The sequence below is a fragment of the Myotis davidii genome, unplaced genomic scaffold (genome assembly GCF_000327345.1).
Source record: "Myotis davidii unplaced genomic scaffold, ASM32734v1 scaffold104, whole genome shotgun sequence".
Lineage (NCBI taxonomy): Eukaryota > Metazoa > Chordata > Mammalia > Chiroptera > Vespertilionidae > Myotis > Myotis davidii.
Window position 1 is genome coordinate 1,400,094 of NW_006296625.1, and position 14,126 is coordinate 1,414,219.

General features: G+C 39.4%; 1 protein-coding gene across 1 annotated transcript in view; it reads left to right on the forward strand.

The window, feature by feature from the left end:
- The window catches only part of KCNQ5 (potassium voltage-gated channel subfamily Q member 5), a 185,473-nt gene that overhangs the window by 103,690 nt on the left and 67,657 nt on the right, over window positions 1-14,126 (forward strand). Inside the window, exons 7-8 of the mRNA XM_006772161.2 lie at window positions 4,077-4,171; window positions 8,085-8,111. Coding sequence (XP_006772224.1) covers window positions 4,077-4,171; window positions 8,085-8,111 — 122 coding nt within the window. The remainder of the gene's footprint in view (window positions 1-4,076; window positions 4,172-8,084; window positions 8,112-14,126) is intronic.

The window sequence follows — 14,126 nt, forward strand, 5'->3', positions numbered from 1 at the left end:
AGGTAGGGGGGTAAGAGATCAACCAAAGGACTTGTATGCATGCATATAAGCATAACCAATGGACATAAGACACTGGGGGATAGGGGAGTCTAGGGGACTGTCTTGGGCGGGGGGAAAAAATGGACACATATGTAATACCCTTTGTAATAAAAAATAAAATTAAAAAATAAAAAAATTAAAAAAAAAGAAATGTAAGTATGAGAACAATCCTTAGAAATTAGGATTCTTAAAAATAGAAGCAACAACCTGGCTGATGTGGCTCAGTGGTTGAGTGTTGACCTATGAACCAGGAGGTCAATGTTTGATTCCTGGTGAGGGCACATGCCCGGGTTGCTGGCTTGGTCCCAGTAGGGGGTGTGCAAGAGGCAGCTGATCAATGACTTTTATCAATGACTTTTTATCTCTCTCTTCCTCTCCTTCTGAAATCAATAAAAATATATTTTAAAAAATAGAGGCAACAACTATAAGAATTGAAAGCAGTTACCTCTAAGGAACAAAAATTAGTGAGAAGCAAGGTAGAGAACAGGATTACTGTTTTTCATCTTGAATCTTTTATATCTCTGACTCCTTAAATTATGTACCCTGAAAAAAATCAGTTCCATGTTCATTATACCTTTGGATGGTCAGCTGAAATTAAAATTTTAGAAAGGGTCAAATGTGCCATAGTGGTAATACTTCAGACAATACAAACTAAATACTCCCTAAAAACTTAATTATACTGACATTGTAATTATAATTATAGGCCAAATTTTGAATTTGTTTGGCTGCCTAGAGCACCAGAGTCACCTGAAAGATGGTAAACTTTCATTTTGCTCCATCTTGATTTGTCCTTTGGGGTATATATGGCCTGTAAATTAAATCCCTTTGGGTCATAATTTTATTCTTGCCAACCACTTTGTGATTTTGGCTAAAATATCGGAGCATCAGCTACTTGATCTTATGGTTGTGCTACTAGAAGAGAGAGAGCTAAGGACAGGACAAAGTTATTAGAGTATAAGAGTAATAGAGTTACACTTTCCACTTAGACTTTGTTAGCTAATATCAGCCCTGAGATAGATACCACTTACTCCTTCTGTGCCTACCATTTAGAAGACATGTTAGGAAAAGAGTAATGAAAGGAATAAGAGCTTAGCCATTTAGATCAATTTGATAGAAAAAGGCAAGAAGCCGGGCTGCATTGTTAAGAAAATCTTCAATTTTCTGAGAGTGGCCTCTTTTGTCCCCAATTCTTTGTAACATTGGCAGGTGATGTCTTGGTCCCATTTTTTGTTGTATTGTTGTGGGGTTTTTTCACTGGCATCTAATAATGCACAGACCTGCTGTATACTTCCAGTTTTACATGATTCTTGCTTTCAAAGTGTCTGAGTTCATGTATATATGGTGCCTTGTATGAAGATTGTTTCATTAGAGCAGCCATCTAGGCCTTCATGGTATTGGAGGCTCTCTGGGCCTCACTACATAGGAAGCTGTAATAATAAATCCATGTGTTTTCATGGATTACTTTAGACCACTCTGTAAATCGTGTTTGTGCAATAATTGCAAAAACTAACATTGACACAACAATATTTGCTTTATTCTCTATAAGATGCCACAATGCTCAGCATAAGTTTTCACAGATTTGTAGGATAAATCAACATGAGCCATGGAAGTAAGACTCTAGGCAAGGAACCCTGCTTCAATTATTTAAACCTTCTTTAATAATATTAAAAAACCCTCAGGTCCTACTACATAATTTTTTAGTTTTTAATATCACTTCTTGAACATTTTACTGAAGCATAATGTGCATACAGAAAAGAGCACATATCCTAAGAGAACTGAGCACTGCTGTGTGTGTAAGCAGCACCCAGTGAATGAATCAGAATATGACCTTTCTGTACCCTTTCTCATTCACTGTCCCCAGGGGTAACCACTGTGCTGCCTTTTAAAATTTGTTTCCCCTGAGGAGTTTTGGGTTTTGTACTTTATGGAAATGGAATCACACAGCATGTACTCTTTTGTGTCTTGTTTCTCTCATTCACATTATTCATGTAAAGTTCATCCATATTCTTGAATGTAGTGGTAGAGTACTCTAGCTGTGTACTATTCCATTATGTTAATATTCACAATGTATCTATTTATTCTACTGTTGATAGGTTTTTGAGCAGGTTTATGAAGTTTCATGTTGTTTTCAGCATGATAGCACATATATTTCAATGAACATGTATAAACATATCTGTTGAGTATATATGAAGAAGTGTGTAGCTATGTCAGAGAGTCTGCATGTATTCAGCTTTGCTAGATAATAGCCAGACAACTTTCCAAAGCCGTTGTGTTGATTTTTAACTTTTTATTCAGCACACGTTGCTTTAATGATACTCAGGAAAAGGAATATTATTAGATAACTCTTTTCTTCATTGTAGGTTTCACAATCATGAATGGTGGTTATATAGTAGGAATATGACTTGTTTAAGCAAATCTATACTAATAAAAGAGTAATATGCTAATTAGACCAGACATCCTTCTGGACAAAGCCACAGTGGCGGGGGCCAAGGCAGAGATGGTTAGGGGCGATCAGGCTGGCAGGGGAGGGCAGTTAGAGGCAATCAGGCCGGTAGGGGAGGGCAGTTAGGGGCAATCAGGCCAGCAGGGGAGGGCAGGTAGGGGGTGACCAGGCTGGCAGGGAGCAGTTAGGGGGTGATCAAGCTGGCAGGGGAGCAGATAGGGGGCGATCAGACTGGCAGGCAGGCTAGTGGTTAGGAGCCAACACTTTCGGATTGCGAGAGGGATCCCAGATTGGAGAGGGTGCAGGCTGGGCTGAAGGACCTCCCCCCACCCCCCCGCAAGAATTTTGTGCACCAGGCCTCTAGGTTGCTACATAAAATAGAATGCTTTGATTAATGAATTATAATGACAAAATTTTCTCTCAGGATTTTTGAGTCAACACTTGGTCATTAGAAACATTTTCAGATTTATTACAAAGGAAGAAATTTGCCAGAATCTATATAAACAGTAAGTTCAGGCAATGGACAGCGTCAGAGGGAAGCTTTTCCAACAATCATTAAGCAGTCAGCAAAGGACAGTGAGGGATTCTAAAAGCAGGAGCCAGTCACCGGAGATAATGTCAACCCTACCAACCTTGTGTAAACATCTTATTTTATCTGAGCCTTTATTTTCTTATCTGTAAAATGGGGGTCTTAATTCATACTCGGTGAGGATTTTACATGGAAATACTTCATATTATATATGTCAGGTATAATTATATCAGGATGGGGAACATCCAGCCCACAGGCCATATGAAGCCCACGAAATCATTTGATCTGGCCCTGCCAAGGCATTAGGGGTGAGTTAATTAAATGTTTCATCAAATATAGCAGGCTAACTTTTAAGTTGATAATTTTGTATGGCCTGGGAACGATGGTATAGATATCCAAATGGCCCTTGGCAGAAAAAAGGTTCCCCACCCCTGAATTATATGAAGTAGACAGAGTTCTGTTTATACCAAGGAGCTGCAAATGTATTCTTAGACCATGACATTAAATCCTTAAGTGCCTTCCAGTTATATTCCTAGAGAATACATTTTCCTCTATCTTGTTTAGCACTGTCTTCATTTGTAGCATTATAAGTGTTGCACGGTTCAACTTCATGAAATTTCACTAAATCATTAACATACTCTGGTGATCATTAATTTACTACCCAGTTTACTAGTTGCATTGTGAGTTTCTAGTAGTCGTCTGCCTCCATCTTATCAAGTAGTGACTAAAGATGTGCAGTTGGGTCTTGCAATGCATGTTCACGCTGGGGAAGATTACCTCAGGTAATGTCATAGTCGTCCCTAACTGATTCAAAAATTACTTCATGTTGGACTTCTTAGTATGTTTGTTCTTTGGTGTGAGTTGTTTTGAAAAGCAATTCTACTTATGTGGCACAATATGTTTAATAGCCAGCTGAAAATGCCAAACAAGTCGTCAGCCCTTTGGGTATTTTTCAGGGCTAAAAATTCTTCATGTGTATTAACTTAATAATAGCCCTTTATTTCATTCTATCTTCTTCTCTCTTTTCTTTTTCTTTTTTTATGTCCCCATGTATATTGCATGCAGTGTGTTTGGCGTAGTTATGCAGCTGATGAAAAATCTGTTTCCATTGCAACCTGGAAGCCGCATTTGAAGGCCCTGCACACCTGCAGCCCCACCAAGTAGGTATCAGTGTGACAGCTGGTGCTGTAGTCGAGACTCTTCAAATTTGCAAAACAAACCATACACATACATATACACACACACACACACGCACGCACACACACACACATACACGCACACGCGCACACATGCGCACAGTGTCAATTTGGGTCTGTCTTATTCTCTGCTTCTCTTTCAAACCTTTTTAATAGCAACTCAGGCACAAAGCTCAATTGACCTAGTGTCATTCCTCACCATCCATTGATGGGATTTAAAGATTAAAAGAATTTAAACTTTATAGAGATTTATTTCCACTATTTCATGATACTATTTTCTAATATCTCATTTCATAAAACCCACCAGAATTCTAAAGGTAAGCACCACTATTTTTGAAAAATAATGGTTGTTTAAACTCCATCCATCACCTGACCCCAAACAGGGAGTGCTTTGAAAGCAATATGTCTTTGCACATTGAAGTTCCTCAAAGTCATTTCTCATTTAGATCCCCTTGGCTCTCCAGCTTTTACCTGCAGATCAAATTAACATTAATAGCAAAATAAGAGAAGAGTTGGAATCCTAATAGGATTACAGTTTACAGTGAAGCAATGGGACCAAACAAATTAAAATTTGGAATTAGCACTCAGAATTTTAAAGTAATATTACTTACATTCACATTTCATTGGCCAAAGCAAAACTCCAAGAGGACAGGGAGTGCAGTCCTACCACGTGCCTGGAAAGAGAGGAGAACCAGAAAAGTTATGAACAGTCCTGATGGTTACGACAGTGAAGTTTAATTTTCAAAAACAATCTTTAGTCCTCGAATCCTGGACTCCAGTTCCACTGGCAGAGCACATATTAAATCATAATCACCATCTAATTAAAGAACTCTTCATTGAAATAACCAAAATACTTAAGTCAAGGGAAAGGCTTTCTGTGAGTCACCCAGCTTGGTTACAGCGGTCAGTTCCTCAGATTGTTCACACATTATCAAATTGCTTATCTGAGCTAGGATTTTAGAGCATCAGCCATTTCCCTTCATAATCCAACGAAACCTTCATCCCAGTGTCTTCATAGGATTCAAGGCATCTAACTACTATGACTCGGAAACTTCTTTCTTACTGATGTGAGAGAGAAATGGGCTGAGGAAGCCTTCATGAGGTGTTCCCTGGAATTGAAGTCTCAAAAGTTCATTTGTGATGCAGCAGAATACACACTGTAGAGGGCGGCAGATCCATCAGTAACTGACAGGATCTGCTGTATGGCTTCCCTGTCCTGCCCTGGGCTTCAGTGTTCCCATCCACAAAGTGAAGGGCAAGAGCTGGGCAAGATAACTTCCGAGCTCTCATGGGCATGTCTCCTAAAAGTTGGTATCAGAACTCTGCCAGCACCTGTGACAGAGATAGTCATGGAACGCCAGGATTTTAAAAGGGAGGGACCTTAGCAAGAACAGAAGCATGGGTGCCGTTGAGTGAATGTGTGGACGAGAATCCTCTTCATTTAGATCTTAAAATGTAGTTAAATGCCCTTTATTGAATACTGGACTCTTTCAAAGTTGTAGTAGGGAAGAAAAAAGGAATATAACTCTTGTACTGTCTATTCCTTGGGGGTATGAATCAAAATTGGGAATTACATAAAAATTGTATTTCTTTTCTTCATAAATGCATAAGAGGAAGGCCTGCAGAGAAACCAAAAGACGGTTCTCAGGTGACCGAAGAGAGTGGCCTGTCAGCACATGTGATTGATTGGCTTTCCCCTTCCACGGTTTTTGGAAGAAAACTCGTTCTGAAGCCTGGAAAAACTTTAATAATGAGTCAGACTCTTCCAATGCATAAACTTATTTTACTCACATAGTTTCTCTCTTCTCCTTTGATATTTTTCCTGTTTTAAGTGGGGACAGAGTAGAGGAGAATTTATGCAGACACCTGCATTTATTCTGTTCCACTGTGACTATCAACCACCTCTCACTCCCCTTCCCTGCACTCCCTCACTCACCCCGGAGACTCAGCCCCATTTACTGAATAACAGGGATTTGTCCAGAATGACACCGCAGCCACTGGCCAAGTTCATGGGATCCCGGGTGTGCTAACATCTCTCCCACCAGCCGTGCTTCGTTGTTCTAAACTGTAGTGGTTCTTAATCTTTGTTGTTGTCATTTTTCTTTGTTAAATTGCTGAGAATGGGATGGTAATTGTGGAAAAACTTTGCCTACAATTTTAATGTAGTTATAAACTCCCTGAAGCCAAGTTCAGAATCTCTGTTTTAGAAAGCAAACCTGCTTTAATCAAGTGTGTGGGTTTGTGAGGTAAATAATTTACAGTGACTTCGAGGGATATTTTTACATTTATAAAACCAAGTGTCTTATGAGCACAAAGTGATATGTAGTAAGAAACAAACCAAAACTTCTTTCTATGTAAATAGGAACATTTAATCCATAACATTTAGGGCTTAAAAACTTCCCAAGGGAGAGATCATTCATTCATGCATGCATTCATTCAACAAGGATTCATTGAGTACCTATTATGTGCAAGGCACTGTTCCAAGGCACTAGTAATGCAGCAGTGAAAGAGAAAAACAAAAACAAACCAGTTAGAATCTCGGACCTTGGGGAATATAGTATACTCAAGGATTGCTGGGAAGAGACAATAAAAATAAATAAGTGAAATATTTACTAGATCAGAGGGTGGTGAGTGCTAAAGAGAAAAGTAGAATAGGGAAGGAATTTAAGAAGCATTAGGGGCTGCAGTTTTAAATAGGTGGTCAGCAAAGTGATCATATTACCAATAGCATTATCATCATCTTCATCATCATCATTAAAAAACCAACCAGGCTCTTGTTCCCCACAGTTTAGAAATACAATGGGATGCATTGACTCCACCACCTCTTCTGAGGAGTAATATAGGAGAGAGGAGTGAGAACTGTGTGGGGTAGAGAGGGGCAGGGTGAGGGGCATGCCACACTCACTCAAACCTGCCAAGGACACACCAGCAATTTCTTACTCTCCTCTCTGGTCTGGCTTGTCTCTTACATTTCCTTTAAGGTTTCCACAATTGCTACTTTAAGTTTTTGTTTATAACAAAAGGATTCATAAAGGGAACATATTTTTCTTGATTTTCTTCTTGAAGGGAATGAAGACTATGCGAAGGGTGAAACATTGGTAAACATGTTATTTTAGGGAATGAGTCGCATATTTTATGAAGCTATAGGGAATTATCAAGTGCACGGATGCCCAGCGGTATCTTACGAAGTCAGAATTTAGATATTATCTAATTCAATGCCTTCAATTTATTCATAAGAAAATCAAGACCCACAGGAAAGTGAGGTGTCCACCCAAGGACAACGGGTCATTTGCACCATGTTGTATAGACCTGGGTTTGCTAAATTCGGTAATTAAGAACACCACCCAACACTGGGCTGGAAGAGTTCTAACAGATTCCTATGTGCCTACTAGGCTCCAAGGGAATTCGTACTTTATACAATAGGAAAACAGCGTCTGCCTCAAAGTGACTGAGGTACATAAGCCGCACATTCATGAATCCAGGTTAAGAACCCAAACGTCTGTCTAAAGCTCTGGGACTACAGCTACAGTGTGACCGGCACTGCTTTAAGGGTCTCTGCTAAAGCTGATCAGATCAGAACCACTTTTCTGTAGCCATGGGTAACTCTGGCTGTGGAAGCGCCCATAGTTTTTCATTACATGTAGGCAGTATTGTTTTTGCTAAGTAGATGCTATGCTATCTCTGGTCTGTGCCACAAAGAATATATGTTAAAAAGCTAGATACATTCTTTATTTTTAAGATGGCTTCTGTGGATCTTGCTTGAAATGAATTACTTAAGGTACTTATGTCCCCCAACCCCCAATTGGGCCATTATCAAGTGCTGTAAATGTATTCACCAGTTTATCATCATTTCTCTTCTGTCCGCACGCACCTGAAGGAAAGAACAAGGGGAAGCATCAAGCAGGTTTGTGATCTTTTCTGCTACATGTTTGTTTATAAATCTGTGCCTAACAGATGTTTTAAATGTGTCTCATGTGAGTAAAATCGATCCACAAATACAGAGTGATTAAAAGTGGCCTTTCCCAGGATTGCCTGCAGAGGTTGCTGTGTTATCGATTCCTCCTCCCCTTGGGAGCATAAGTGCCTTTCCCTAACCCACTCACTGCTTTTCACAATCTGCAGAGCGTGCAACATTCCGGGGGGAAATAATCATTAATAGTCTTTGGTTATTCCTTGCTACCATTTTCCCAGACAGAAGTCTCACCCAAGTATTTAAATCCCAAAAAGCAGTATAAGATACACTCCCTTCATCGGGGTCCTTCTTTTAGAGTGAGACATTGGGCTTGGTTGGTTGTTCTGTGGGGTTTTTATTTTTTGGCAAAAGGAACACTGTGTACAGAAGGTGAGAACGGTCTCTGTGCGGCATCTCCAGCTCACTGAGTGCTGAGGTTTACTTAGGCGACCTGATTCAAAAGAAGAGCCTCCCACCCCATCCTTTAAAAGGAAGATAACCCTCCCAGAAACTTAACCAAATAATTTAGGATCATTCTTTTATGCCTTAGAAGGGAATGCTTCATCAGACAACAGAGATTTAGACCTAGAGGGAATAGGACGTGAAGGGCATCATTTTAATTGGTATTAGTGAGTACCAGCAAGGACCCCAAGGATCTGGGTCTGGGAGCAAAGCCCTGGAGGACAGAGCCAGGTGATGGCGTGAGATGTAGCAGAGGCGGGACCAGCAGGAGAATCCCAGGTGCCTGGGAGGGAAGAAGGGACACAAGTCTTTTTTTCCGTTATTGCCACTTGCTTCAGTAATGAGGCCACAAAGGCGTCTCCTGCCCAGCGTTAGCCCTCAGGTGGGGGTCAGTGTGGGTCCAGGAATTGTTCCTTTAGCTTCATTATTCGAGCGGCATTAATCATAATATACTTACTGAACTGTATACAGCACTGAAACTAGTGTTGAAAGTTCACTTGGGGTGATGAGGTTCTGGGTCACCCATTTCTGCCTAGATCAACGAGATTCACAAATCAAATCACAAATGGGTTCATTTATGATGGCAATAGATGTGGCAGGTACGCCTACACAGGGGAGGCCACTAAAGGCCCTTCTCTTATTTGGTAGGAATAGAGTTAGAGCAGACTCCGCCATCCTTGTGTTGTGACAAATTTACTTGAAAAAAAGTTACACAGAATTAAACATTGTAAGCTGTTTAGTATCTTTGGTGGTATTTTAAAAGCTTTCCTTGTCTCAGGAGTTAGCCATTTACAAATTATCTCAAAGAGTGATTTGTCTCCAAATGCTAAGGTCAGATACCATCTTTGGCACAAACCTGATAGCCACCTGAGAGTAAGGTCACCTGTCTTGGTTTCATTCTCCAAAACAGAGCTGTTGGCACCTAAAGGGGGAGTTTGCAACCTCTGTGGCCGTCCTAAGTGAGGGTCACCTTGGGCTCACATGATGATATTGCTCTTGTTCCAAATGTTAGGAAGGCAGAAAGCAGACACAGGGTTAAAAGGTAACTATCGCACATCCTCATTGTGATGGCACACTAGCCTGGAGAAACACATTTCTATGAAAGTTCCAGCACACTTATTCCATTAAGTTACTCAGAATTGTGTGTGTGTGTGCTTTTTAAGTAACTATTGAGCTTCAACCCCTCAGTCAAAAAATGAACTTCGTAGTCAGCTGTCAAAAATGTGCCAACCAAGCTTTTCCAACTTCCTGATGCTCATATGTACCTGAAACATTACAATTGTTTCTGCATACTCGTGTCTGAGCTTATCAAAGGTAACTCACTTGAGGATCTGAATATATTCAGAACAACTGAGCTAAGTTATTGACACAGAAAATCACACACAGGGAGTTCTTGCTTCTCTGTGGTCATTGGACATTTGGCAAAACCACCTTGAAACACGCCATGCGCGTGTTACTATTTAGCATGCATGCCTTACTTACTGTTCAGACACTTAGGTATTCTATCTGCCAAACATATATCACATCACCCTGTGTAAACTCTGACAGGGAATGTGCTTAGTCAGTAATTCTTGGATAGTGTAATAAAATGTCTCTGATCTCAAGTAGTTTATGCAAAAAGAGAAAACAGCAACAAAAATGGGGGGAAAGGAGAAACATAAAGAGAGAATAACTGAAAAAACATTTCAATAATCTGAAGGGAAGAAGCTGAAGCTCCCGTTTTACTATCACCTTAGCTTTCACCTTGGCAATGAAATTTATAACATTGCATAATAAATGTAGAAAGACTATTGTAATAACAATGGCAACAGTACCATCTTAGGAAATAACAAATTGGTCCTTTCTCAACCAAAATATGCACAAAGGAAAATGCATTTATAATGAGAATTCTCCCTCAGCAGAAAGCAGATCTGGGTCCAGAATATTTTTGATTAATGCTTGGCCCACTTTTAATTGGAATGATGAATACAGCCCACATGGAGAGCACTTGACAGATTGGGGCTATTGGGTTATTGATGGTGATTCAGATAAGCAAAATAAATACCCTTTAGCCAACTCACCAGGTATCTCAGAGCCTGTGATCCCCTAAATCCTTCCTCCTAGTGTTTCATTGTGTTAAGAACTGGGAATAACCCAAGTGTAGATAAGTTCAATACAGCAGGCTACTGTAGCCCTCTCCTGGTGCCTGGCACTCAATCCCTCCAGAAGAGAAGGCCACATTGTAGACAGGGCTGTCCTATACACAGAGAGATTTTCCTCTCTGCAGAATGGATTAAGGATCATACTGAGTGAACTAGGTTCCCTGCTCTGGACTATTCTTGTTAAAGATATTTTGTCTTTCCACATTGAGGTCAGGGTATGTTCAAAAAAATTCATCTACAATGACTGAGGCCACTAAGAAAGACATCCAGTTCTGACATGGCTTAGCATTGTTTGTGACAGATCCAAATTTTTCTTTAAAAATACCATCAGTCTCAAGAAGAGCTCAACTGAACAACAGTGAAAATAATATTTCTTTGACTCTCTTTGGTAGAGGTTCAAGTACGAATTACTGTTAGTCTCAACTGAGCCTGCTCTGTTCTTCCTCTACTGAGACCATAAATACAACTTCTTTAACGTAAATTAATTATTTATTGGTTTTCCTCTGTCTTCCCACTAAAAGAGCTCTAATTTCATATGTGGTAGTGAATGTGCTTATTAATTTTATTCTGATTAATCATTCCATTAAGTAATTCTTCCAACTCACTTTTTAAACTGGGCAGTTTTTCTTTGTTTGGGTATAAATTATCACTTTCAGAGAATAGAATTGGTCTGTAAACCCATCGAGCCAGATTAAGCCATTATTCTCGCCTTGAGGTTTTATGTCCTCATCCCTCCCTCCTTGACAAGGTCAGTTAGCCATCAAGTAGTTGGTAAATTAGCCATCACGCTGGTACAAGCAGGCTTTTACTTCTTCCTACCTGTTAAGTTTTTATTGCTACAAGAATAAATCATACCATCGGAGGTTCAGGGATCATTTATAAAGCTGTGTGCCTCTGTTTACCCTGTCTCCTTCTCAACCATTGTTGAATATGTGCTTCGGAGTTCAGCTGCCTTGCTTGCAGTTTCTAAGGGATTAACAGAACTCAGACAGACTTCTTAGTAGACTACCTAGAGTTGCTATAACAGGTAGTTGTGAGACTGTTATAAAGACGCATCGTCTTAAAAGTTAAAGCATAAATGATATTCTTTTATTACATTACAAGACTGTGTTGCAATCCGCTGAGTGCCTTGTCCAAATGGCTCCTCCATGGCTGGCTTTATTAGGCATGAAGGAAATGTGTGGCTCTTAGGAAAGAACTCTAGAACACTGATGCAAAGACTATGTTATATTTCTTCTGCATTTATTTTCCATTATTTACACCTCCTTTCTTCTGTCTGCAATGAATGATCTGCATGTGTTGTTAAATGCAGTAAGACTAGGCTTTTTTCCCAGGATAGCCAACCTGTGCCCTTATTGGCAAAATGTTAGCTTGTTTCAAATTTTTTTTTCAAAGTGGTCTCTTCTGTTCACATTTATTTATAGATGGGGAAAAAGCACATCATAAGACTTAAAATAAAAAACTTTTTTCTAACAAACTAGCAACCTAGAATCCTTTCTTCTGTCATTTTGAACAGGTATTCTACCTGACACTTGGTTACCTGTATTAACTATAAGTGCAGGTGTTTCATACAAATCCAGAACTTATTTTTTTTATTTCAAAGCAATTAATGTTACCAACTTCCTGTAAATATTTTTTATAGTTCTGAAATATCTTGTTCCTCGATTATTTATACTATGTTGCACTGCTATTAATTATAAGGGTTGCTGTATTCTAAAATATTTATATTCTTATTTTCATATGTATCATATGCTAACACAGAGATTATCATCATTTCTAATGCCTCTATCAAAGCTAATTATTTCATTCTAACCATTAAGAGCACTAGATATATTTTGAGCAGCACAATTAAACTGCATAGTACTTACTGCTTAAATACGCTGTATTATTATATCTGAAAAAGCAATATAAACACATGACTTTATTTTTCAAAATGGAAAATAAAATCCCTCAGCACGTTCCTGGTGGTAAAATGCTTAATAATGTGCTACTCTATTTCCCTCGCTCCTAGTCAGTTCTGTAGTAATAAGCAGAAGCTCTTCAGAATGTACACCACACGGAAGCAGAGGTACCCAGCATCCCAGCTATTGACATGAGACTTGAGAATGCCAGCTAGCCTCAGGTGCATGACCAGGTTTCAGCGCCATCCTACTTGAGCCCTGTTCTGAGACTCACTCTTTTTAAGGACTCCTCGACTGGGGTTTTCAACCCGCTTGTAATTTTCCTTTTTGCCTGTTGCCTGCTTTGATACTCTCGACCCTTGGGACACATTTGTCCTATTGCTAGGGTCCCGCACAGTACTGGCAGTCATCCCCTTGGCGCCTCCTTGTGGTGGAACAACTGCTGAGCTGCTGCACGCACTGGATTGTTAATGGCTCACTTGCCATATTGTGCCTGAGGCGAGCATTTGTAGAATGCTTATCTTATGAAGGGCTAAAACCCTAATTAAATATAACAATAACTACAGCATTCTAAGTCCAAGAGGATTACTGTGGGTTTACAGTGATGCCACACCATTCTCTGGCAGGAACTACCCACTAGTAGACTGCATGCTAGGCCGTTTGAGTAAATTGTGCATCTGGTTCCTAGAGAGGGAAGAATTCCCTAGCAGAGCAGTTGTACAGGCTCCCCTGGGTATAGTCTTCAGCTGGGAATGTGAGACTGCCTACTCAGATGCTGCAGTCAATGGCCACAGAGACCCTTTAGTTACCTTCTCCAAAGAGTGGCCTCTTTGTTGTTGCCCTGGGGATAATCCTTGGCATTCTTCCAAAAAAACAATGTTACCTAAATCTTCCTTTATATAAAATCATGTTTATTGATCAACACACACACACACACAACAGGAAAATAATGAAAACTTCAATGGGCCAGTGAAGAACCTATATTTTTTCATCAATATGTGTTTTCAATAATGGCTGCCTAATCTGTTTAATAGCCATCTAATCAAGATGTTCTGTTGATTTCCAAAGAGGAAATGAAGTAGGAAAACTAATAAAACAAATGTTGCCTGGTTTAAAAGTTCTGGATTGGGATCTTATTCGTAACTTTCATACAATTATGTCAAAAGAGAGAGTGAAAATATTGCATTTTTTTCTAATTCCATGTGGTTAATATGTTTCTAACATGTTGAGTTCACTTTAAAAGAGTTCTTGAGAATTTTTTAAATAGTAGACATGGGCAAATATTCATGTAACTTAGGACAGAAGGCAAAACGGTACCTAGAACTCATACCAACTTTAAGTGTTTTAAATGCTATTAAGATTCAGAGAATAATATTTTCACTTTCCATTTATTCTTAGAGATAATATCAAAATACTTCGAAGGAGCAATTTTTAAAATATTTTCATGGAAACAATTGTTTTTA